Source organism: Lepidochelys kempii, chromosome 2 (assembly GCF_965140285.1).
Source record: "Lepidochelys kempii isolate rLepKem1 chromosome 2, rLepKem1.hap1, whole genome shotgun sequence".
NCBI classification, from domain to species: domain Eukaryota; kingdom Metazoa; phylum Chordata; order Testudines; family Cheloniidae; genus Lepidochelys; species Lepidochelys kempii.
In genome coordinates, this window is record NC_136381.1 from 198,372,904 (window position 1) to 198,399,110 (window position 26,207).

At 43.2% G+C, this 26,207-nt stretch overlaps 1 protein-coding gene across 9 annotated transcripts in view; it reads left to right on the forward strand.

Moving 5' to 3' along the window:
- NEK10 (NIMA related kinase 10) overlaps nucleotides 1-26,207 on the forward strand; it is a 173,651-nt gene that overhangs the window by 30,243 nt on the left and 117,201 nt on the right. For all 9 annotated transcript variants that reach the window (XM_073333426.2, XM_073333429.2, XM_078851753.1 and 6 more), the window contains 9 exons: nucleotides 1,674-1,752; nucleotides 2,158-2,225; nucleotides 3,590-3,669; nucleotides 12,745-12,831; nucleotides 14,601-14,825; nucleotides 15,654-15,793; nucleotides 16,934-16,995; nucleotides 21,847-21,924; nucleotides 25,920-25,984. In XM_073333426.2, coding sequence (XP_073189527.2) covers nucleotides 1,674-1,752; nucleotides 2,158-2,225; nucleotides 3,590-3,669; nucleotides 12,745-12,831; nucleotides 14,601-14,825; nucleotides 15,654-15,793; nucleotides 16,934-16,995; nucleotides 21,847-21,924; nucleotides 25,920-25,984 — 884 coding nt within the window. The remainder of the gene's footprint in view (nucleotides 1-1,673; nucleotides 1,753-2,157; nucleotides 2,226-3,589; nucleotides 3,670-12,744; nucleotides 12,832-14,600; nucleotides 14,826-15,653; nucleotides 15,794-16,933; nucleotides 16,996-21,846; nucleotides 21,925-25,919; nucleotides 25,985-26,207) is intronic.

A 26,207-nucleotide genomic window follows, 5' to 3' on the forward strand; every position in this document is an offset into this window, starting at 1 on the left:
GTTTGTTAATCTTCGGCTTGTACTATATAGCAGGGACGACGGATTCTTCCTAAAAGTGTGGCGGGGAGGCACAAGGTCCTGTCCACTCGGTGGCCCTGCCCTTCCTCTTCCCTGAGGCCCCGCCCCCTGGCCAAGCCAGGAGCCGGAGGTTGAGGGGGCCCAAGAGCAGCCCCTGGCCTCTATCCCTGCCTCCCAGCCCCCCCACCCAGGACAGATGGAAGGTCCGCAGATCCCCAGAGCTGTCTGTGTGGCTCTGACTCTGACCTGATTCCGGCTTCTGGCCTGGCATGGGGGCGGGTCCTTGGGGGCCGAAGAGTCTCAGCCAGGCCATAGTAAGAGCCACCCACAGCTGCCTGGGCTCCCTGGGCCACTCTTACCCAGGCCAGGATCCAGCTGCTTGCCTGGCCAGGGGGCAGGGCCTTGGGGAGAAGAGGAGAGGCGGGGGCAAAAAGTGAACGGGGTCCTGTTCTGATGTCCCTGCTACACCGTCCGTCTTTTGTCCTTTGCACCTAAGGAGATAGGAGCTGGGTGATGGGTAGAGCTGGGTAATAATGGTGTGGGATTCTGGAGAGGAGGTTAGTTAATTCCTGTTAGGTTATTGCTGGATTATTTGAACAGTCAATTCAGTAACTGATGGGTCTGTTTATTTACAAATATATTTTAAAAACTAGTCCAGAATCTCCAGAGCATTGACTGAGCTCTCTTTCATCATAAAGTAGTAAACAGGAAGACGGCAATTAACTCAGGTAGGTATTGTTAATTAGCAATGACTATTATAATCAGACTTGTAATGGAAAAAACTAGTTTCTACCATAACTGTGGAGAGTGTAATATCTCTTCCTAATGGTGTAGTGCGGTGGCTCTCAACCTTTCCAGGCTACTGTACCCCTTTCAGGAGTCTGATTTGTCTTGTGTTCCCCCAGGGTTCACTTCACTTAAAAACTACTTGCTTACAAAATCAGACATAAAAATAAAAAAGTGTCACAGCACGCCAACACTGAAAAATTACGTAGTGTCTCATTTTTACCATATAATTATAAAATAAACCAATTGGAATATAAATATTGTACTTATATTTCAGTGTATAAGTATATAGAACAGTATAAACAAGTCATTGTCTGTATTAAATTTTAGTTTGTACTGACTTCGCTAGTGTTTTTCCCTGGAAGATCTGTGTTTACCCCCAGGGCCAGTGGTACATGTACCCCTGGATGAGAAGCACTGCTGTAGTGTCCTGCAGTCGTAGCAGTTTATAGTCTATTGTGAATCTGGTGCACCACCTAAAGGCAATGCTTGTGAATAGCACTTTCAGATCTATACAGTAGAACCTCCATTTTACAAACACCAATCTTACAAATGACCAGTTATAGAAACCATTTTTCTCTATGGAAAAATAAAAATCACATAATGAAAGTAATATTGATGAAGAACAAGTTGGCATCCTTTCACATTCAGATGCCTTCAGTTCATTGCAAATCATTTTGCAGTAGTTTGAAGGACAAGAAAAAGTGATAGATTGCAGCATACTGTGACGTATGCACCCTACCAACTGTAATTTTGAGATGTTAAATTTTATGAACTTTTCCATATATGAACTTGTCAATCCCCAATTAGTTTGTAAAATAGAGGTTCTACTATATATATGTTAACGTTGTATTTTGTCCCACTTACAGTATATGGAAACAGTAGCAAATGGATATCTTGGCTATGGAGAAGAGCAGCATAATGTAGACAAATTGGTCAACATGACTTGTGAGTGTTGTAACTGACATATGCACTTATAACCTTAATATGGATGAGGAGAAAAGTTGATATGACAGACTTAGGGATGCTTAAAATATTTGCAAATGGTTTAGCAATTGTGGTGTTCCTGGACACTTTCCAGTCATGGTCATGCAAAAGAGAACAGTGCTTGAGTAGACGAAAGCACAGCGCATTAGCAGATCTTACTCTTGTACATCTGTAATATTGCTTCTGAAGAAATTAACACTTCTTTGTACATTCAAATATTGAATAACATAAATTGTCATGTCAAGAACATAAGCAATTTCAGAGTGTAAGTCAATGGTTTAGACCTGTTATTTTATTACTCTATTAACAAAATGAAAAATCTTAAATTTGAGACACTCAGTTTATGTGATTTCCTTCATTTCACAGATATTTTTCAAAAACTCTCTGCTGTTAAAGATCAAAGAGAATGGGTTATAGGCAGTGGAGCACATAAAGTAAGTGGTTTAAATCACAATCAGCTACTGTGTGAATGATTTATGCTTCCCAAATTTGATCAAGCTGGGATCAAACTCCCTCCATTTTCCAAATGATTGTAACATAAGCTAACATCAGTTCTTTGACTTGTCAGTCTGGCCTAAGATCATCTGAACTGTCTCTTTTTATGTCATCTGAACTGTCTCTTTTTATGTCAGCTGCTGAGATGTTTGTGTTGGCCGTATGCACAAATTGTGGATCATTTCATTGAGTTAATTTAGCCCTTTAAACATTTTGGTAAAGCTTATTCCTATAAAGGCAACATCAAATTTACTTTGTTAAACTATATATTATTAAGGTTTAAATAGTCTTGAAATATCTGCTGTAAACAAAAGTCTTGATCCTACAGTTGGGTCTCTAAGGGTATGTCTCAGGTTGCAGCACAAACTCTGGAACTCTCCCATGTCACAGGGCCCTAGGGCCTGGGCTCCAGCGTGAGCCCAAACATCTACACTGCAATTAAACAGACCCTTAGCCCAAGCCCCACAAGCCTGAGTCGGCTGGCACAGGCAACCTGCGGATTTTTAATTGCAGTATAGACATACCCTCCCACAGGCGTGTGTGGAACACTATTGACCTCATTTGGGCTCATCATGATGGCAGGGATGTGCATTTAGTGGATCTGTTTGTAGATTTGGGTCTAAAATTAGAAACAGTTGAGATCAGTAATAGTGCAACTAGAGGTTCATGGTATAAGTTTGCTGCTGCAAAATGAAGGCAATTTTATTTATATCAGATGGTTCAGGAGAGAAAAAAGCAGATCATGAAGTAGGCCAAGCTTGCAACAAGTAAAAATGGAAAACTGGTTATATTTTAGAAAACCACAACTGCATTTATAAAAATATTAAATACATACATCACTTTAAGATATGAGTTATTAACAGAATACATGTGAGGCCTTAAAATTACAAACATAATTATTTTAAATATAAACTAAAAAACTTTTTACTTGGTAGGACCTAAGTTCAGGGTTCTCAGTGTCTTGCAGCAGCAGATGCCACCCTTAGTACTTTAAGTAGGACGGATGCTTTATCCTGCTTGAGTTGTTTCAGATACTATGTTGACTATTGGAGGAGAAACACACATTCCTGTCCTTAAAACTTGGCAAGTATGGAAAAGACCAGAATTCTTTTCTGATATATTTATTTGAAATCTCTAAGGTTAGTCATGCATTCTGTATTGATTTAGTGTCTTTGTTAGATTTGTATATTTATTTATTTTAATGGCATTTAAATTTTACTGAACAAATATGGATGTTTAGGGTCCTAATTGAAAAACACATCATTTATATAGATTTATCTTTTTTAAATCTCTAATTTTCCAGACTTTAGTAAATTTGCTAGGAGCCAGAGACAGTAATGTGCTGTTGGGCGCACTCCTTGCTCTTACTAGCTTAGCAGAAAGGTAAGTTCATTTTAATAATTGTTGTTTGCAATTAATCTCAGCTCTTGCCAAAATATTGAAGCTGACATTTACTGGGGGATAAGTGTTGCTGTACAAGCTAAAGTCTCTGTCCTGAAGAGACGTATGCATATGCTTATGTTAGTCTGTCTGGAGTGGCTCACAACCGTGAGTGCCTACCTCAGGGTAGATTGTCAAAAACAGGGCATACACCCAAAACAGGTGGTAAATTCTATAATTAGATTTCACCAAGCCAATGACAAATATGAACTCCTAGATCATTGTAACAAGTCTTACCACGGAGTCACAGACAGTCCCCTTAGACTCTCCAGTCTATCTTGTCACCTATGGAAGCAGGACTTAGTGATGAATGGTCACTTTCGCCAAAAAAAACATGAAATATTCAGGTTGTTTCCAGTCATTTACCCCAGAGCAATTGGTACCCAAGATTTTACACTAAGGACAACACTTGTAGCCAATCGCATAATAAACCATCTAAAGGTTTAGTAACTAGGAAAAATAAATGAGTTATTTACAGGTTAAAGTAAGCAAACAAATACGCCCAAGTGAGTTACAATCTAAATTCTAAGAGTGACAGAGCTGTAGTGAAAAGGAGTCTGGTAACACCTTAAAGTCTAAGCCCTGGTCTACACTAGGACTTTAGGTCGAATTTAGCAGCATTAAATCGATGTAAACCTGCACCCGTCCACACGATGAAGCCCTTTATTTCGACTTAAAGGGCTCTTAAAATCGATTTCCTTACTCCACCCCTGACAAGTGGATTAGCGCTTAAATCGGCCTTGCCGGCTCGAATTTGGGGTACTGTGGACACAATTCGACGGTATTGGCCTCTGGGAGCTATCCCAGAGTGCTCCATTCTGACCGCTCTGGACAGCACTCTCAACTCAGATGCACTGGCCAGGTAGACAGGAAAAGAACCGCGAACTTTTGAATCTCATTTCCTGTTTGGCCAGCGTGGCAAGCTGCAGGTGACCATGCAGAGCTCATCAGCACAGGTGACCATGATGGAGTCCCAGAATCGCAAAAGAGCTCCAGCATGAACCGAACGGGAGGTACAGGATCTGATCGCTGTTTGGGGAGAGGAATCCGTGCTATCAGAACTCCATTCCAGTTTTCGAAATGCCAAAACCTTTGTTAAAATCTCCCAGGGCATGAAGGACAGAGGCCATAACAGGGACCCAAAGCAGTGCCGCATGAAACTGAAGGAGCTGAGGCAAGCCTACCAGAAAACCAGAGAGGCAAACGGCCGCTCCGGGTCAGAGCCCCAAACGTGCCGCTTCTATGATGAGCGGCATGCCATTTTAGGGGTTCAGCCACCACTACCCCAGCCGTGTTGTTTGACTCCTTCAATGGAGATGGAGGCAATACGGAAGCAGGTTTTGGGGACGAAGAAGATGATGATGATGATGAGGTTGTATATAGCTCATAGCAAGCAAGCGGAGAAACCGGTTTTCCCGACAGCCAGGAACTGTTTCTTACCCTGGACCTGGAGCCAGTACCCCCCGAACCCACCCAAGGCTGCCTCCTGGACCCAGCAGGTGGAGAAGGGACCTCTGGTGAGTGTACCTTTCAAAATACTATACATGGTTTAAAAGCAAGCATGAGAAAGGATTACTTTGCCCTGGCATTCGCGGTTCTCCTAGATGTACTCCTAAAGCCTTTGCAAAAGTTTTCTGGGGAGGGCAGCCTTATTGCATCCTTCATGGTAGGACACTTTACCACTCCAGGCCAGTAACACGTACTCGGGAATCATTGTAGAACAAAGCATTGCAGTGTATGTTTGCTGGCATTCAAACAACATCCGTTCTTTATCTCTCTGTGTTATCCTCAGGAGAGTGAGATATAATTCATGGTCACCCGGTTGAAATAGAGTGCTTTTCTTCAGGGGACACTCAGAGGAGCCCATTCCTGCTGGGCTGTTTGCCTGTTACTAAACAGAAATGTTCCCCGCTGTTAGCCACAGGGAGGGGGGAAGGTTGAGGGGGTAGCCACGCGGTGTGGGGAGGCAAAATGCGACCTTGTAACGAAAGCACATGTGCTATGTATGTAATGTTAACAGCAAGGTTTACCCTGAAAGAGTGTAGCCACTGTTTTATAAAATGTGTCTTTTTAAATACCGCTGTCCCTTTTTTTTTCTCCACCAGCTGCATGTGTTTCAATGATCACAGGATCTTCTCCTTCCCAGAGGCTAGTGAAGCTTAGAAAGAAAGAAAAACGCACTCGCGATGAAATGTTCTCCAAGCTCATGCTGTCCTCCCACACTGACAGAGCACAGACGAATGCGTGGAGGCAAATAATGTCAGAATGCAGGAAAGCACAAAATGACCGGGAGGAGAGGTGGCGGGCTGAAGAGAGTAAGTGGCAGGCTGAAGAGAGGGCTGAAGCTCAAACGTGGCAGCAGCGTGATGAGAGGAGGCAGGATTCAATGCTGAGGCTGCTGGAGGACCAAACCAGTATGCTCCAGTGCATGGTTGAGCTGCAGCAAAGGCAGCTGGAGCACAGACTGCCACTGCAGCCCCTCTGTAACCAACCGCCCTCCTCCCCAAGTTCCACAGCCTCCACACCCAGACGCCCAAGAATGCGTTGGGGGGGCCTCTGGCCAACCAGCCACTCCACCACAGAGGATTGCCCAAAAAAAAGAAGGCTGTCATTCAATACATTTTAAAGTTGTAAACTTTTAAAGTGCTGTGCGGCATTTTCCTTCCCTCCTCCACCATCCCTCCTGGGCTACCTTGGTAGTCATCCCCCTATTTGTGTGATGAATGAATAAAGAATGCATGAATGTGAAGCAACAATGACTTTATTGCCTCTGACAGCGGTGATTGAAGGGAGAAGGGGCGGGTGGTTAGCTTACAGGGAAGTAGAGTGAACCAAGGGGCGGGGGGTTTCATCAAGGAGAAACAAACAGAACTTTCACACCGTAGCCTGGCCAGTCATGAAACTGGATTCAAAGCTTCTCTGATGCGTACCGTGCCCTCCTGTGCTCTTCTAACCGCCCTGGTGTCTGGCTGCGCGTAACCAGCAGCCAGGCGATTTGCCTCAACCTCCCACCCCGCCATAAACGTCTCCCCCTTACTCTCACAGATATTGTGGAGCACACAGCAAGCAGTAATAACAGTGGGAATATTGGTTTCGCTGAGGTCTAAGTGAGTCAGTAAACTGCGCCAGCGCGCCTTTAAACATCCAAATGCACATTCTACCACCATTCTGCACTTGCTCAGCCTGTAGTTGAACAGCTCCTGACTACTGTCCAGGCTGCCTGTGTACGGCTTCATGAGCCATGGCATTAAGGGGTAGGCTGGGTCCCCAAGATACATATAGGCATTTCAACATCCCCAACAGTTATTTTCTGGTCTGGGAATAAAGTCCCTTCCTGCAGCTTTTGAAACAGACCAGAGTTCCTGAAGATGCGAGCGTCATGTACCTTTCCCGGCCATCCCACGTTGATGTTGGTGGAACGTCCCTTGTGATCCACCAGAGCTTGCAGCACTATTGAAAAGTACCCCTTGCAGTTTATGTACTCGGCGGCTTGGTGCTCCGGTGCCAAAATAGGGATATGGGTTCCGTCTATGGCCCCACCACAGTTAGGGAATCCCATTGCAGCAAAGCCATCCACTATGACCTGCACATTTCCTAGGGTCACTACCCTTGATATCAGCAGATCTTTGATTGCGTGGGCTACTTGCATCACAGCAGCTCCCACAGTAGATTTGCCCACTCCAAATTGATTCCCAACTGACCGGTAGCTGTCTGGTGTTGCAAGCTTCCACAGGGCTATCGCCACTCGCTTCTCAACTGTGAGGGCTGCTCTCATCTTGGTATTCATGCGCCTCAGGGCAGGGGAAAGCAAGTCACGAAGTTCCATGAAAGTGCCCTTACGCATGCGAAAGTTTCGCAGCCACTGGGAATCGTCCCAGACCTGCAACACTATGTGGTCCCACCAGTCTGTGCTTGTTTCCTGAGCCCAGAATCGGCGTTCCACAGCATGAACCTGCCCCATTAGCACCATGATGCATGCATTGGCAGGGCCCATGCTTTCAGAGAAATCTGTGTCCATGTCCTGATCACTCACGTGACCGCGCTGACGTCGCCTCCTCGCCTGGTATCGCTTTGCCAGATTCTGGTGCTGCATATACTGCTGGATAATGCCTGTGATGTTTAATGTGCTCCTAATTGCCAAAGTGAGCTGAACGGCCTCCATGCTTGCCTTGGTATGGTGTCCACACAGAAAAAAGGCGCGGAACGATTGTCTGCCGTTGCTCTGACGGAGGGAGGTGCGACTGACGACACGGCTTACAGGGTTGGCTTCAGGGAGCTAAAATCAACAAAGGGGGTGTCTTTACATCAAGGAGTATTTCAGGCAGGACTTCACGGAGGGTTCCAATAAGAAATGGTGCACCTAAGTTATTGTTCTTATTGGAACAAGGAGGTTAGCCTGGCCTCTGATTGATACATGGCTAGATTTACCTCGCTGCACCTTCTCTGTGAGTGACTGCAGTGTGACCTAGAGGAATGAGTCCCCTAGACAGGGGAGGTGGCAAATGAGTACAAAACAAATCTGGTCTATTTCTTGTTTTGATCCACTCCATCTATCTTTTACATCTTTGGCTGGCAGCAGACGGTGCAGAGGGACTGCATGCCATCCACATCTCATGGCTGCTCGGCAGAAGATGGTACAGTACGACTGCTAGCCATTCTCATCTCTTGCCTGCCTGGCAGAAGATGGTACAATACGGCTGCTAGCAATCCGTATCGCCTGCCTGCTCACCATAAGACGGTTCAATAGGACTGACTGCAGGACTAAAGAGAATGACCTGGTCAAGTCATTCCAAATTTAGTCCCTGCTCCCATGTCTGCCCAGGCGCTCCCAGCCGACGTGGCCAGGAGCACCTCGGACACGACGAGGACGACTACCAGTCATACTGCACCATCTGCTGCCAGAAGGCAAGGGGTTGCTGCTACTGTGTAGCAAAGCCGTACCGCGTCTGCCAGCACCCAGGAGACATAGGGTGACGGTTACCTGAGCGGGCTCCATGCTTGCCGTGGTATGGCGTCTGCACAGAGAACTCAGGAAAAAAGGCGTGAAACGATTGTCTGCCCTTGCTTTCACGGAGGGAGGGAGGGAACGGGGGCCTGACGATACGTACCCGGAACCACCCGCGACAATGTTTTAGCCCCATCAGAGTGCTCTATTGTGACTGCTCTGGACAGCACTCCCAGATGCACGATTGTTTGCCGTTGCTCTGACGCAGGGAGGGGCGACTGAGGACACGGCTTACAGGGTTGGCTTCAGGGAGCTAAAATCAACAAAGGGGGTGTCTTTACATCAAGGAGTATTTCAGGCAGGACTTCACGGAAGGTTCCAATAAGAAATGGTGCACCTAAGTTATTGTTCTTATTGGAACAAGAAGGTTAGCCTGGCCTCTGATTGATACATGGCTAGATTTACCTCGCTGCACCTTCTCTGTGAGTGACTGCAGTGTGACCTAGAAGAATGAGTCCCCTAGACGGGGGAGGGGGGGAAGCAAATGAATACAGAACAAATCTGGTCTATTTCTTGTTTTGATCCACTCCATCTATCTTTTACATCTTTGGCTGGCAGCAGTCGGTGCAGAAGGACTGCATGCCATCCACATCTCATGGCTGCTCGGCAGAAGATGGTACAGTACGACTGCTAGCCATCCTCATCTCTTGCCTGCCCGGCAGAAGATGGTATAGTACGACTGCTAGCAATCTGTATCGCCTCCCTGCTCACCATAAGATGGTTCAATAGGACTGACTGCAGGACTAAAGAGAATGACCTGGTCAAGTCACTCCAAATTAAGTCCCTGCGCCCATGTCTGTCCAGGCGCTCCCAGCCGACGTGGCCAGGAGCACCTCGGACATGACGATGACAGCTACCAGTCGTACTGTACCGTCTGCTGCCACAAGGCAAGGGGTTGCTGCTACTGTGTAGCAAAGCCGTACCGCGTCTGCCAGCACCCAGGAGACATACGGTGACGGTTACCTGAGCGGGCTCCATGCTTGCCGTGGTATGGCGTCTGCACAGGTAACTCAGGAAAAAAGGCGCGAAACGATTGTCTGCCCTTGCTTTCACGGAGGGAGGCAGGGAACGGGGGCCTGACGATATGTACCCAGAACCACCCGCGACAATGTTTTAGCCCCATCAGGCATTGGGATCTCAACCCAGAATTCCAATGGGCAGCGGAGACTGTGGGAACTGTGGGATAGCTATCCACAGTGCAACGCTCCGGAAGTCGACTCTAGCCTCAGTACTGTGGAAGCGCTCCGCCGAGTTAATGCACTTAATGCACTTAGAGCATTTTCTGTGGGGACACACACACTCGAATATATAAAACCGATTTCTAAAAAAACGACTTCTATAAATTCGACCTTATTCCGTAGTGTAGACATACCCTAACAGATTTATTTGGGCATAAGCTCTCATTGGTAAAACACACTTTTTCAGATGCATGGAGTGAAAATTACAGATGCAGGCATTATATAATGACACATGAAGGAAAGGGAGTTACCTCACAAGTGGACAACCAGTGTCATCAGGGCCAATTCAGTCAGGGTGGATGCAGTCCACTCCCAATAATAGATGAGGAGGTGTCAATTCCAGGAGAGGCAAAGCTGCTTTTGTAATGAGCCAGCCACTCCCAGTCCTTATTCAAGCCCAAATTAATTTTGATTGTTCTTCTGGATGGGCGGGAGAAACACTCTTCCCATCTGATTTCATATGTTTAGAGCAAACATTTTCAAAGTCCTAAAGCAAAACTTATATATTTCCTTTATAGCATTGAATACAGAAATTACAAATAAGATAAATGCATGCAGCAATTTACAAATATTCCATAGAGTCTAAACACTAAATAGTCTTATAAGACTAATACCTATTTTGAGCAACACTAACACATAAGTCAACTGGTCTGCTCTGCTGCTATGAGTTTGTCAGTTCATATCTAATGCCTACAGCGTTGGTCAGAGCTGGCACTTGGTTTACCAGCATTACAGTTTAACTTTACATTGAAGCCAGTGGGACTGCTCACAGTTTGAAAAGTACGTGTATAAGCCTTTTCAGGATCAGGACCTTACTCTTTCCAGTTGTTTAAATACACATAGCCCCTGATCCTTCAAGACAGATCCTATACCCATGTTGGAGCACTTTGCAAGATTGGGGCCATACAATCCCATCCCGCAGTCTCTGTGCAGGCCTTGGAGTTGATGTTCTCCATTATTAGTCTATTGACTTCCAAACATGGAGAGCAACTTTATGCTTTAGAGATTTTACACAGAGAGAGACAAAAGTGAAAAGAGGAGAAAGTTGATATTGTGAGAAGTCCTCATTGAGACTTCTCTATAATCTCTCTTCTCTTCTGTCAAAACAGAAGGCATTTGAAAAGTATTTTAGTTTGCATTCTCTCTTAACCCTCCCCCCGCCCCCGAGATAATCAGAATAATAATCTATAGATATTTTGGTCTTCCATTTAATTTTACACTAGGAGTGAAATAAGTTTATCTTGCCTGAATATCTTTAACCTGATGTTGAAAGGTTGTTCGTTTTCAAATACCATTGAACAAATCACACCTGTAAAGACCAGTTTTTTTCACCCCCAAAAGAATACGTAAGTTCTCCCGTTTACTTAGGCCATGTCTACACTTACAAGCTTACAGTGGCACAGCTGTACCGATACAACTGTGCTGCTGTAAGAGCATTCATGTAGCCGCATTAGGCTGACAGGAAGAGAGCTTTCCTGTTGACATAATAAAACCAGCTCAACGAGTGGTGGTAGCTATGTTGGCGGAAGAGCTTCTCCCACTGACATAGCACTTATGCTAGCAAAATTTATGTCCCTTAGGGGTGTGTTTTTTCACACCCCTTAGCGACAAAAGTTTTGCCAACATAAGTGCTAGTGTTGACATCACTTAAATGTAAAATCCACTCTCAAATCAGAAGAATGCTTATTCAAATCCCTACTAGTGAAGATAAGGGCTGAATTTATAATCTATGCTTTTCTTAAATCCATTATTGTCTTCAGCATCTCTCCAGAATTGCTGTTATCTTTGTCAGAATAATTCGGCCACTTTCAGTTAACTCTGCTTCTTTTAGTACATTTGAATGTTTTTCTTTTCCTTGTAGTAATTTAAAACTGATTTTCCCTCACTTGAGTACTCTTTAATACTCTCTTTTAAATGATTTTTAAGGATTCTTAATTTTATCTGAGAAGAACATCCTATATAATGGGTAAGCAGTTATTTCAAATTAGGGCACTGTCAGGAGAGAAGTAAGTTCTTAACTTTAAGCAAAAAGTCGGTGAGACTTAAGCACATATTTAAGTGTTGTTCTGAATATGGATATTTTCTCAAATCAGGGTGTAGATTATTATAATCTTCTAGAGTTAAAGAATTTGGTAAAAAGAAAAGGAGGACTTGTGGCACCTTAGAGACTAACCAAGCTGTAGCTCACGAAAGCTCATGCTCAAATAAATTGGTTAGTCTCTAAGGTGCCACAAGTCCTCCTTTTCTTTTTGCGAATACAGACTAACACGGCTGTTCCTCTGAAAAGAATTTGGTGATTATGATGCCCTGTAAATTCAGTTATTCACTTGTAAGTTGCAGCTTCCATTGAGTATTCCTCATATAAACTACTTTTATTTACACTTACATGGGATAAGCAAAATAGTAATAGAATATAATAAAAATATGAAGACATATTTGCATAATAAAAAATTAAACCTCAGCTTTTGTAGTCAGTTTTTTCAAAGTTAGTTTTCTAAGCATATTAAATATTTCAGCTTTTTTCCTCATTTACCATGTTAATGTTTCACTAAAACAATCTGTATTATAAAAAAATAAGAGTAAACTTCTGCAGTTTCAGTGTGGAACCAACTTATTTTTGTATTTTTAAACCTTCATATACAATATGACATCAATACTTGAGCCGTAAGGAAAGACAGCGAGCCAAAGCAATGGATGATGAAGTTAAATAGAAATAACACTTGTTTTTCATATAATTTTAGTTTATGTAAATAGCCAAAATTTTTCCATTTGTAGCCCAGAATGTAGGGAGAAGATCAGTGAGCTCGCCATTGTAGAACACTTGCTGGTGATATTACATGAATATGACTTGCTATCTAAAAGGTAGGACCTTATTTATAGACTAATTATGTTAAATACTTTTCTGTTTTAAAATTTATTTTGATATACAGACATACTTCATTTATTTAATTAGAGTATTAAAGTTTCAAAGCTGTGGCATTTAAAATCAGATACTGATGCAGTAAAATGTTCTTTGGTGGTTATCTGGTACATGTTAATTGTCTTTCTTCCCATTGATAGGTTATATCCTAGCCTACAATTCAACATAAATGGACTGTAAAGCTGCCCTAAAGGATAACTGAGAATTCCCTGGGCACTAGACCACAAGAGCATGCTGGACTGTGGTATTTCATTTGGGGGCCATTATAACCTGGCATAAATTACAGCAGCCTTGAGATTGCCTTAGTTTATATCTGGGACTGGTTCAGATCCCAACAGTCTTGTGGATCAGAGGTGCACAAAGATATTCCCACCTACATTAAAGTCATCACAGCTCAGTTGGACTTGACGATTGGGGCTGATAAGTCCATATTTGGAAGAAACTGGTGGTAAAGTGGTCTCTGGGTATTAAGTACAAAACATCAAGAAGACAAAAACACTCTCTCAAACGTGATTCCATTCCAGTCACCAAAGAATATCATACATTTTAAAACAGAGGTTTTATTGCTTATTTAACTTATAATTAGGGACAGGGAAACCAAATAAAAGGAACAAACTGAATCTTCTGGCATATTTGAAAAAAGTTCTGGTTAACTTTAAAAAAAAATACTACTTTATTATGAAAAAAAAAAAGTGTGACCATAACAGAAAAGGTTCTCTGCTGAATATTGCTATGTGACTACAGTAGTCTTAAGTTTCAAATTCAAGGAAGAAGTAATTGAAGTTGAAAAATTAGCTAAGTTTGAAAGTTCAAAATATGGGTTTTCATTTTTGAACACTTCAGCGCTTTGTGATTCCAGATGGAAGTAGAAGAGCCAAAACAAAGTGAGATACCCTTTTCTTGTGGTCTCTCTAGCCATATTGTGGAGGGAGGAATTAATGGAAATCTTGTGAGAACTTTTTCTTGTGACACTTCCAGCCAATTCTGTGATCATAAGTGTGGAGAAAGATCCACATTCTACCATAGGTTATTCTACCATAACCTATGAACCTTCTGAAGTTCACCCGCCACTACTTGTAATCCATTAAAAACAAAGAAGTAATTCAAAAAAACAACAGCAGTGGTTGACAAGTTCACCTGGAAAGCATTATCGACGGAACCACAGTCAAGCTTCGTTGAATATTAACACAATAATGCAAAGGGCTGGTGCTGCCAGCCCTGCAACTGCAGGGACCCCTAAGACATGGGTCCCCACCTATTCATGGGCTGCGTATACTGTATTAGCTGCAGTGTCACAGGGTCTGGAGTATGAATTGCTTCATGCTAAGTGCCCTATAGCACCATCTTTGATTTCAGAGCCCCATCTGAAGTGAATTCAGAGAGGCTTACAGACATGTTTGAACAGACACAGATAATACAGTGCAGGAAAGTGATACAAACTTATTAGTGTTATGAATTACTGCACACCAAAAATGTGACAGGCTTCATTTAATAAAATTTAGGGCCATTTTAATGGGTGAATAAAATATGACACTTTATTGAATGTAACTTAACAGAAAATGTATTATAGATTACTTGGGCATCTTTGTATATACAGTAGCACTAAGTAACAAGAGTGTAATAGGAATTGCAATAATAACTAACTGTCTGGGTGATTTAACACAGGTGAACTGTATGGTGTGGTTATAATTTGTTGCTGATCTCTTTCTAGGCTGACCGCAGAGCTGCTACGCCTCCTCTGTGCTGAGTCACAAGTCAAAGAGCAAGTGAAACTGTATGAAGGAGTTCCTGTCCTGCTCAGTTTGCTCCATTCAGATCATCTAAAGCTTTTGTGGAGTGTAGTTTGGATTCTGGTACAGATTTGTGAAGACCCTGAGACTAGTGTGGAAATCCGTATTTGGGGCGGTATCAAGCAACTCCTTCATATATTACAGGGGTAGGTCTTCAGTCTTCAGGATCATTATAATTGTCAATGAATTTGCCTCATATTTTAAGGTTATCACACAACCATTTGACCTTATATCAATGTGTAATAAAAGCTTTCATCCTCTGCTTCTGATGGTATTTGCAGACCTTGCGTACTGCAGAAATTACAAGAAATTCAGGTGGATAGTTCAAACATTAATGGCTATAAAGTGTATTTTTTTCAAATATACTATGCTTTTCAAAAGTATAACATGGCTTTGCTGTGTTAAATAAATTAAATAGAGATAAAATATATAGTTAGTGTCCATATAATTTCCATGTTGATTAGGCAGGTAAAAAGGGACATCTATTTCGTTATTTGGATTTATGAATTTTTTTATAGTATCTTAAATTTTTAGTCTAGTGATAAGACCATGGGCCTAAATTTTCAACAGTGACTAATGATTTTGGATACCTGAGTTTGCGGATGCCCAAGTTTTTTCAAGGGGTCTAATTTTCAGAAAATCCTCCAAAAATCAGGCCCCATTAAAATATTTGTAGTTGGGCACCCTAAATCAGTACTTGCTTTAGTAAATGTAGGTTACAGTTTAAAGTCTTCCCAACAATGTCTTATTTGAAACTATAAAGGGGGCTAAACTGTTTACCCATTCACTGTGTGGTTTATATCTGATGCTTTTGATGCTAATTTGAAATTTGTACGTGCTTTTTAAATTTTTCATTGTGGAATGTATGTAGATATAGAGAATAGAGGCAGAAATAGGAATCCAGGCAAATTTCAGAAATGACTAACACAGATATTTATTAAATATTTATTTTACGCTGTGATTTGTTTTTCCAGAGATAGAAATCTAGTTTCTGATCATTCTTCTATTGGGAGTTTATCTAGTGCAAATGCAGCAGGGAGAATCCAACACCTTTGTTTGTCAGAAGATTTAAGTCCTCAAGAAATACAAGAAAATACTTTCTCCCTTCAAGCAGGTACGTATATGGGGCCTGATATTCCACAGCTTTGCACTTTGTATAGTTATTTATACCTGTGCAAAGTGGGGCACAATGTTATCAGATCAGAATGGTATCATTTTACACTCACTCTGCAGAGGGGGAGAATCAGGTCAATTGTGGTGTTTTTTTAGGTGTGCAATATCAATGTATTTTTCATCACAAAATGAAGGAAGAAGTATTCAGGAGCTCAACTGGTGTTTCTGTTTTAAACTCCTGCTTTAACTCAAGAACATTTTAATTCAGTTATTAAAGTTTTACATCATATCCAGCTTCAGTGTACCAGATCACTCATAAATAGCCTTGAAAGGATTCGATTTTTATCCGGAAATTTTGGTAAATATTGATTCCACCATACGTACACAAACTGACAACACATATTTCCATCAATAATAATCAAAATTTACAGATAAGCAAAGTAAGAAAAATGCTGCTTGAGAACTTATTAGAATTTGATTTAAAGATATATACGTTGTATATTTGGACGTCATGTTGACAATTTGTGTTTTAACTGTTATAAAGGTTTAACTTTTAAAATCTCAACATCTACTGTCATTAAATAATTGTCTGACTCCCCCCCACATTTGTGACCCTTCCCCCATGGTTCCTGCAGCTATGAAAATGTAAATAGCTAAAAACTGAAAAAAAGTTTAAAACCCATAATTTTACACAACTGTGACAATTTAAATTGATAAAAATTTTAAAAATGCTTAAAATAAACATTGATAATATCTGTCAAAATTATTAAATACAAATTGAGTTCTGCCAAGCCTACTCATAATGTGCTTATCCTAAGGATAATACATTAGAACTCGTTTAGACGTTCAGTTTCACTCTCAGATCCCAGTAGTGCTGAGGTGACATTGCTTAGTAGGTCTCAGTATCACGGTCCTCTCAAAGAAATAGCATGCACTTAACATCAGAGTCTGTCTGGAACATATTTCTGGTGTACTTTTTATGACTGCTTCCTTAATATTCCTAGTGTAAATCAGTGGGAGGTAGGCACCTAACTTGCTTAGTACTTTTGTAAATCCTGTGAAGCACCTATCTGCATCTTTAGGCACCTAAGTACCTTTATGAATCTGGCCCTGAATATTTATATATGACTTTTCATTCTAGCGTGTTGTGCTGCAATTACAGAACTAGTGCTCAATGACACTAATGCTCACCAAGTAGTACAGGTAGGAAGACTTTATTCAGTTAAGATAAGGCATTTAAGTGTATCACTGGTATCACTTTCATATCTCTGGTTTATTTACTTGTGTCTCCTTGTGCATTTTTACTGGTGGTTTATAACTCTTGTAAACTCATAGACAGTAAAGCCAGGCGGGACCATCATGATCATCTAGTCTGACCTCTTGTACATCACAGGCCCCATAACCTCTGGCATTGTCTTTCACCCCTAGAGCTCTTCTTCCATCCTGGTATGATCTCCCAGCCAGTCCTCCAAGGTCTCCGTCACTGGGGCTCTGATGTCCAGTCCCAAACACAGGCAAGGTTTCCCACCCCTACAGCAGCCTCCTAGTCACACTGAGCTTTATTCACCAAGCTCACGTCCTGCAGGAGCCTTTTTGGCCCAGAAGCGTCCACCAGCAAAGCTGCAGCTCCCTGGGCTTCCCCTTCTTAATGCAGCCACCTTCTGCTATGTATAGGGAATTGCCTAATTCTCCGTAGGTGGGTCTCATTCCGTAATCAGGGTTGACTTAGCCTCAGGCTCTCCAGCCCACAGGGCAAGCCACTTTATTACATTCACCTTTTGCAAATTCCTGATTTTGTCCAAGGGAGTCATGTGGAGGTGGGAATAAAGCATTTCCAGCTGTACATCTGGCTTAGAAGTCACCCTGGCCTGCAGTTGCAGGGGAGGACAACCAAAGGCATGCAGCCACAATGTATAGCTTATTGCCCTTATGAAAGTAGTACAGTATATGAAGGGTGACTATATTTCCCAAGGAGAAAATGGGACACCCTCAGCTGCTCACCCAAGGCGCCCCCCCACCATGCTGTTGCCTGGTCACTGGAGCCCTCCTCCTCCTCCTCCCCGCCCCGCATGAGGCTGTTGCCTGGGTGCTGGAAACCTGCCGGGGGCTGGCATCTCCACTTGCCCCCTCCACACCGCACCCCACTTTTTTGACAAAAGTGGACATTTGTCCTGTTTGCACTTGCCAACTGATCAAGTCGGCAAGGGCAAATGGAACAAATGCCTCCTTTTAGAAAAAAAACGTCAGGACAGACTGGACAGGGCTTAAAAAAGGGACTGTCCCGGCCAAAACGGGAGGTATCGTCACCCTAAATATATGGCCCCAGCAAGTGTGTGTTGCTGACTTCAGGATACATACTAGTTTGGACGTGCCCATAACTGGCAGGCTATACCTTCTTGGGGGATAACAATGCCTAGATGTTATATAGTGCTTTTCATCCATAGGTCTCAAAGCGCTGGACAGGGCACACTGATGTGCATGCCATCCACTTAAATATTATGGGTCTGCTTCTGCTGAAGTCAAGTGCAAAACTCTCAGGAGCAGGATAATACCTTATGAAGGGACCCCACTTTGATGTTAGTGTGGTTACCAGTATTGAACAAAGATGCAAAATGCCTATTTGTAGACATTTGGCTTATTAACTCTTATTAGTCACTATCATATAATTAGTTTTATATGAGCTCATTAAAAACTGGCTGGGCAATATGGCCAATATTACTGTATTTTAGAGTATAGGTAGCATTGCTCAGATATGAGTTTCTTTTGGTTAACAACTGTCAACTCATAAATCTGTTTCCTTCTTTTTGACATATTCAGGATAGAAAATTTTTTTCGTGGAATTGACGGACAAACATAAATTCTAAGGCTCGTGAACGCTCTGGCATTTCATCGCTGGGCTTGTGGATTTTAACAAGTGACATCATTTTAATTGGCTAGAATTTATGGTTCTAAAATGGTTTTAATTAGTGGACTCTTGTATGGATCCTATGTACACTCCAAGATGCTCCAACTCAGTAATTAACGCCAAATAAAAAAATCATAGCCATCTGTTATATACTAAATTTTAAGTCAAGACCATAAATGATACATGAGTGAAATCATCAGTACATTCATTTTAAACCCAGAGTCATAGCTAAAGGGAGTAGAGCAGGGGTTCTCAAATTTCATTGCATTGCAACCCCCTTCTGACAACAAATTATTTCACAACCCCAGGAGGGGAGACCAAAGCATGAGTCTGCCCAAGCCTCGCTGCCCCAAAGCCGAAGAGCTTCATCGCAAAGCATGGAGCTTGTAACCTGAGCCCTGCCACCCCAAGCTGAAGCCAAAGCCTGAGCACTGGGCAGTGGGGCTGGGCTTTGGCCCTGGGTAGTGGGGCTCGGGCTTCAGCTTTGTGCCCGGGCGGTGGGGCTCGGGCTTCAGCTTTGTGCCCGGGCGGTGGGGCTCGGGCTTCGGGCCTGGGGGCTCGGGCTTCGGCTTTGGGCCTGGGCGTGGGGCTCGGGCTTCGGCTTTGGGCCTGGGCGTGGGGCTCGGGCTTCGGCTTTGGGCCTGGGCGTGGGGCTCGGGCTTCGGCTTTGGGCCTGGGCGTGGGGCTCGGGCTTCGGCTTTGGGCCTGGGTGTGGGGCTCGGGCTTCGGCTTCGGGCCTGTGTCCCAGCCAGTCTAACGCCAGCCCTTGCAACCTCATTAAAACAGGGTTTCGACCCACTTTGGGGTCCTGACCCACAGTTTGAGAACCGCTGGAGTAAAGGAAAGGAAAGTTCTTAGATAGAATAGGCACAGGGTGTTGAAATACTTTAGGTGCCTACTGGGCAAGAAGAGAAGTGGAAAAAATTAACTCCTTGTATAGCTTAAGCACTCAGAGGCAGATGAAGATTTATTGGGACCCTGGGCACAAAGAGGTTTTAGGCCTCCCACAACCCATTGCTATGGGACCCCACACCCTGCTCTTCCTCCCCCCTCCAAGGTCCTGCCCCCAGCCAGGCTAGAAGCCAGAGCCATGGCTACCCAGGGAGTCCGGGCCATTGTGATGAGCCCTGGACTCTCCACCTGCCCTGGGTGGTGTGCCCCTGGCAGCTGGAGGGTTCAGGGCTCCCCGCAGCACCTAGGGCTCACATGGTGGCTCTTACCATGGCCCGGCTCTGGCTTCTGGCCTGGCCAGGGAGTGGGGCCCCAGGGGGAAGAGGAGGAGTGGGGATCGGGGCCTCAGGGGAAGAATAGAAGCAGGGTGTGGGGTCACTTGGCATTGGTGGCCCATCCACTTCTATCCAGGTTTTAGCACTCCTGCGGGGGACCCCAAATTGGGCAGGGCCCCTGGATATAAGCTCTCTGAGTCCGTAAATTAATCTGCCACTGTAAACACTAGAATTATAGAAACCATATAGGTTTAGGGAACCATTTTTATCTGAAGCTCATGTTTTCTTAAGTGGAATCTATTTTTTTTGTTTTTGTATTTAAGTCAGATTAAATGTTAAAAACAGTACATCTCTTTTTGTTGTTAGTTTTTTTTTTTACTGAACTGCAACATGATTTTCGGACATAGACATATATCCAGTGGTGAGCTGGAGCCGGTTCGCACCAGTTCACTAGAACCAGTGGTTAAATTTAGAAGCCCTTTTAGAACCGGTTGGGCTTCTAAATTGAACCGGCCAAAAGTGGTGCCTTAAGCGCTGATTCTACAGGTGCTCCAGCCCTGGAGCACCCAAAGGGAAAATTTGGTGAGTGCAGAGCACCCACTGGCAGCTCCCCGCCCCAGCCCCAGCTCACTTCCGCCTCCTCCCCTGAACGTGCCGCCCTGCTCTGCTTCTCCACCCCGCCCCCACTTCCCACGAATCAGCTGTTCACCCGGGAAGCCAGGGCAGGCTGAGAAGCAAGCGGCGGCTTCCCGCTCAGGCCCAGGGAGGTGGAGCGGAGGTAAGCTCGGACGGGGGTGGGGCACAAGGAGGGCTGCCCGCACCGCAGCAGGTAACCCGAGGAGGGGGGTGCACGCAGGGGAACTGCTCCCTGCCCCAGCTCACCTCCGCCACCCTCGGCCTGAGTGTGAAGCCGTGGCCTGCTTCTCAGCCCTCCCCGGCTTCCTGCAGAACAGCTGATTTGCGGGAAGCCGGGGGGGGGGCGGGGTGCGCGGAGAAGCAGAGCAGGGCGGTGCGTTCAGGGGAGGAGGCGGAGTGGAGGTGAGCTGGGGCCGGGCGCGGGGTGGGGAGCTGCCAATTTTCCCCATGGGTGCTCCAGCCCCGGAGCACCCAGGGAGTCGGCACCTAAGGCGCCACTTTTGATGTGATCAGTGGGGGGACAGGCTGCTCCCCCTGCTCCCCCCCAGCTACGCTCCCCCGCCCCTAGGAGCCAGAGGGACCTGCCGGATGCTTCCTGGGAGCTGCCCCAGGTAAGCACCGCTGGGACTCCCCATCTTGCCCCCCGGCAGGTGCCTCTGGCTCTTAGGGGTAGGGTGGGCACCCACTACGGTGGCCCATGAGACCCTCCTGCCCAGTTTTGGGGGTAGTCAGGGGACAGGGGAGCAGGGTGGATGAGGCAGGGGTCCTGGGGGGGGGCGTCAAGGAATGCAGGGGGGTTGGATGTGGCAGGAGTCCTGGGGGGCGGGGGTGGGCAACGACCCCTTCGTGGGGTAAGGAGGGAACCCATTGTTAACATTTTGGCAGCTCATCACTGGATATATCAAAACGATCACACAGGGTTTTATTCTAGTTCAGGGCTTTTTTGGTGCATAAATCTCTGATCATGATGTTCCAAAATACACAGTGGATGATGGCAGCTCCAGTGGTGCAATCCTTTTGACTTCAGTGCAGCTCAACACGGCTTCAGGGTCCATCTGCAAAGGTTCAAGTGCAGGATCAGTTTACAGTGAATGTAATGATGGTTTTGCTCTTATGCACATTTCACTGATACTACCTTAAAACTTAGTGTATAATAGATGGCTAAGAACTTTTCAAATTGATATTAACTTCTGAATTGTTTACATGAAGTAACATTTAATGTTGTTTGCACTTTCTGTCCTAAAGCAGCACCTACATTGATGACTTTCCTTTATGTTTCTTTTCCAGGAAAATGGGGTATATACAATAGCAAAACTGATTTTACCAAACAAACAAAGGAATGCAGTAAAAGCTAATTTATTACAGGTAATTCTCTTTCACGCTGAAAGCTTTACACAGTCTTTGGAAATTTATCTTATGATTTTTGGTATTTTAATATACAGTAGCAACTTTGTTAACCACTTTATTAAAAAATACATGAAACGAATGGCAGATTGCTACACCACAGGAAAGTAAAAGTCAAATCATGACCTTGTGTGTGGTGTTCTGCTATAAAACACTTTATGCTTCTTGTACCCTACCTAACATAGAAGAACATGGATATTGAGGCTATGTCTACACTGGCAAGTGAAAGACCAAACTTTTGTCGTTCAGAGGTGTTAACCCCCCACGCCCCCGAATGACAAAAGTTTGGTCAATGATAGGCGCCAGTGCTACGAGTGCTTTGTCAGCAGGAGCGCTCTCCTGCTGACAACGCTACCACCGCTCATTGGGGGTGGAAGCTTTTTGTCGGCAGGAGAGCCGACAACAGCGGCTACGCTGCGCGCCTTTTGACTTCGTTTCTTTTGGGGTGGAGCACCTTGCTGTGATTGTTAAATAAAGCATAGCAAAACATAACATAAAGTAATGTAAATTAAATGCAGGATGATCAATCTTTGTTTGCTAAAGATCGGGTGGCTTCTGTGTTTGTTATGAAATTTTATGTAAATTTATTGGTTAGAGTCAACCCAGGTTGGTAGTGACCAGTACAGTAGTTGTTAACTATCTGACAGCTATTCTGTGGCGTCTGAGAAATGAGTTTGGTGTCTTTCTGATTTCTAGTGAGTAGCTGTCCATGTCACTAAAATCATCACCATAACTGTCACCTAATGGGCACTCTTAGTAGAGAGGGAAAGATGGCCATTCTTATTGCCTTTTACCACAGTAGTCCTTCCAGATCAGGCTTGAGACACACTGGAGAAGTGGTTTGGGGATCTTGCACTGCTGATGTATGCTGCATGCTCTCTTTATGGATTAACAGATCAGACTGCAATCTCAAATGTTAGCTAGTGCCTATCATCTGCACTAAAGTTTTTTTTTATAATACTTAAATTAATTTAAAACTTTTTGTAACATTATCCTTTGAAGGAAATTAAAGAGGGAGTAAATTTATAAAATCTTTTTATGAAACTAATTTAATGCAGTTAGGCATCTGTTTAACAGTAGCTTCAAATATATACATATTTTTAATTAGATTAATTTACCAAGTGTGTTGTTAACTCCAATTCAGCATAAAGTTACAAGAGATTATATTTTACAATAGATCATGAGTGAATGTAGTATGGTTTAAATATAAGGTGACATCAGTTATTAGTAACAAAGGTTTGATTATGACATTGCTGATACACTTAACAGAAATCCCACCACATCCAGGAAAATGATAAGAAATCTATCTTTAATCCAAACCATGTTTAACATCTCATGCTGCTTTTCTATTGTTCCTGTCAAGGTTCCTCCCCCACTCTGAACTCTAGGGTACAGATGTGGGGACCTGGATGAAAAACCTCCTAAGCTTATCTTTACCAGCTTAGGTCAAAACTTCCCCAAGGTACAAAATATTCCACCCGTTGTCCTTGGACTGGCCGCTACCACCACCAAACTAATACTGGTTACTGGGGAAGAGCTGTTTGGACGCGTCCTTCCCCCCAAAATACTTCCCAAAACCTTGCACCCCACTTCCTGGACAAGGTTTGGTAAAAAAGCCTCACCAATTTGCCTAGGTGACTACAGACCCAGACCCTTGGATCTTAAGAACAATGAACAATCCTCCCAACACTTGCACCCCCCTTTCCTGGGAAATGTTGGATAAAAAGCCTCACCAATTTGCATAGGTGACCACAGACCCAAACCCTTGGATCTGAGAACAATGAAAAAGCATTCAGTTTTTTTACAAGAAGACTTTTAATAAAAAATAGAAGTAAATAGAAATAAAGAAATCCCCCCTGTAAAATCAGGATGGTAGATACCTTACAAGGTAATTAGATTCAAAAACATAGAGAACCCCTCTAGGCAAAACCTTAAGTTACAAAAAAGATACACAGACAGAAATAGTTATTCTATTCAGCACAATTCTTTTCTCAGCCATTTAAAGAAATCATAATCTAACACATACCTAGCTAGATTACTTACTAAAAGTTCTAAGACTCCATTCCTGGTCTATCCCCGGTAAAGACCAGCATATAGACAGACCCAGACCCTTTGTTTCTCTCCCTCCTCCCAGCTTTTGAAAGTATCTTGTCTCCTCATTGGTCATTTTGGTCAGGTGCCAGCGAGGTTACCTTTAGCTTCTTAACCCTTTACAGGTGAGAGGAGCTTCCCCCTGGCCAGGAGGGATTTCAAAGGGGTTTACCCTTCCCTTTATATTTATGACAGTTCCTTTCTCATAATTATTGATTTCTAGGATATTTGTGAATTTTATGAATTTCATGGGTTTATTTCTTACATTTTGGCCCAGTATCTTTATCTTGCTAATCAGTCTCTTCATTCTTTCTATTTCTTTAGGAATCACAATTCATTATTTGGGGAGTAGTTATGATATCACAATCATTATTTCCCCATTCATTCAGTATGTAAAGAATATGCTGCCCTTAAATCTGAAGCTTTTTACAGACATAAAAGTGTTAAGCTCAGAATATTGCTGTGAGGAAGGAAAGTAGTAGTATTCTCATTTTACAGGTAGGAAATAGATGAATAGGGAGGTAACTAGAAAAGGAGTACTTGTGGCACCTTAGAGACTAACCAATTTATTTGAGCATGAGCTTTCGTGAGCTACAGCTGTGGGAGAGCTGTGAACAGAGGACAGATCTCTTAATTTTTAGTCCTGTGTTTCAGTCATATAACCCTGATTCCTTCCTACATTAGGGACTAGGCACAGTCACTAAAAAGGGAAACCTTCAAAGTAATAACTATGGCTCCAATCCTGCAAGTTATTCCACACTGACAGACCCCTCTGACTGTGCCGGTCTCAGAAGAATATTGGAACGACAACACCGGATGTTTATCCTGTGTTCAAAGGGCAATTATTTTGGAATAAGAAAAAACAATTCTCTTTAAAGAAGACTGTTTCCTAGCAGTATTGGTGACTGATGTCCTGCTTCCCTCAAAAATAGTGGTTAGCTTTTATCTCCTTCATTATTTTGCAGTCATTACTCCAGCAAAACTCCTACCGTCTGAGTAAGGACCACTGGATTGGACCCATAATAGGATTTTTAGTCACGAATGTAATCTAACAGTTTGAATATTATTTAGATCTATATTATTGTTTCCACTGTTTTAGAGTCTTGGTAACTCATTTTCCTTTGGCTTACACATTGCAGCCATCTTTGTTTGGTAAGCTAGTTTTTGCATTGGCTTGGATAGATGGATATAGTTGGAGAGAACTCAAGATGAGTTACCTAAAAATCTCTGTATTAACTAAGAGACTCTAATTTCACCCATGGCTGTCATGATTATTTTTTTAATGTTTATTTTCTCTAATAGTGATTATATAGAAACTCAGCTATATGGATAATTTTCTGAAAACTAGATCAAGTGTATTCTTATGGCTGATCTTCAGATTCTTGTAAACTTAGGGCTTTTTGTTGGTTTGTTTTTGTTTTTGTCTCCTGTTGACATTTTTAGGGCTCTACACTTCATTTTCCAGAAAAAAGGGCCAAATTCTGCTCCCTGTTACCTAAGTGTAACCCCATTGACTTCCATTGGACTGCACTGGAATCATCGAGCAGAATGTGGCTCAAAGACTTCAGCAGTGCAGAAATAAAATTATTCGGTGTCTAATGTAGCTATGCTGATCCGTAGTTTTTTTTAAAGAGGGCCTGCCCGCATTGGAAATACAGCATGCACTGAAGCAGATGGCTTGTGACTAAAGTGTAGAAATGTTTAATTTTGGTTTATTGAGGATGATTACCATGCTAATAGCCTGGCCTACTTAGTTACTTAAATATGAAGGTTAAAAAAATATGTTTAGGGTCCTTGCTGTTTTATGAACAGCGTTTTAATTTGTACATAATTTGTTATTAATTGAAGCATTTCTGTCACCCCAGTGTTATGCTTTCAGAGCCTTGCGGTTTCTCTTCAGTATGGAAAGAAATAGACATCTCTTTAAAAGGTATGGTAATAAAATGCTACATGGGACTGCATTTGTAGCATTTACAAACCATCATTCAGGTAAATTCTCAATTAATGTCACGCTCAGTTTTCAAATGTAGTAATTGATTTCCAGAGAACAAGAAAAAACAAACAAACAAAATCTAAGAGTGCATATCCTCCACTCTTCTCCACAGCTGCAAATGGCTGGCTGTGCCTGCAGTTGAACGATTTGCAGTACTGCT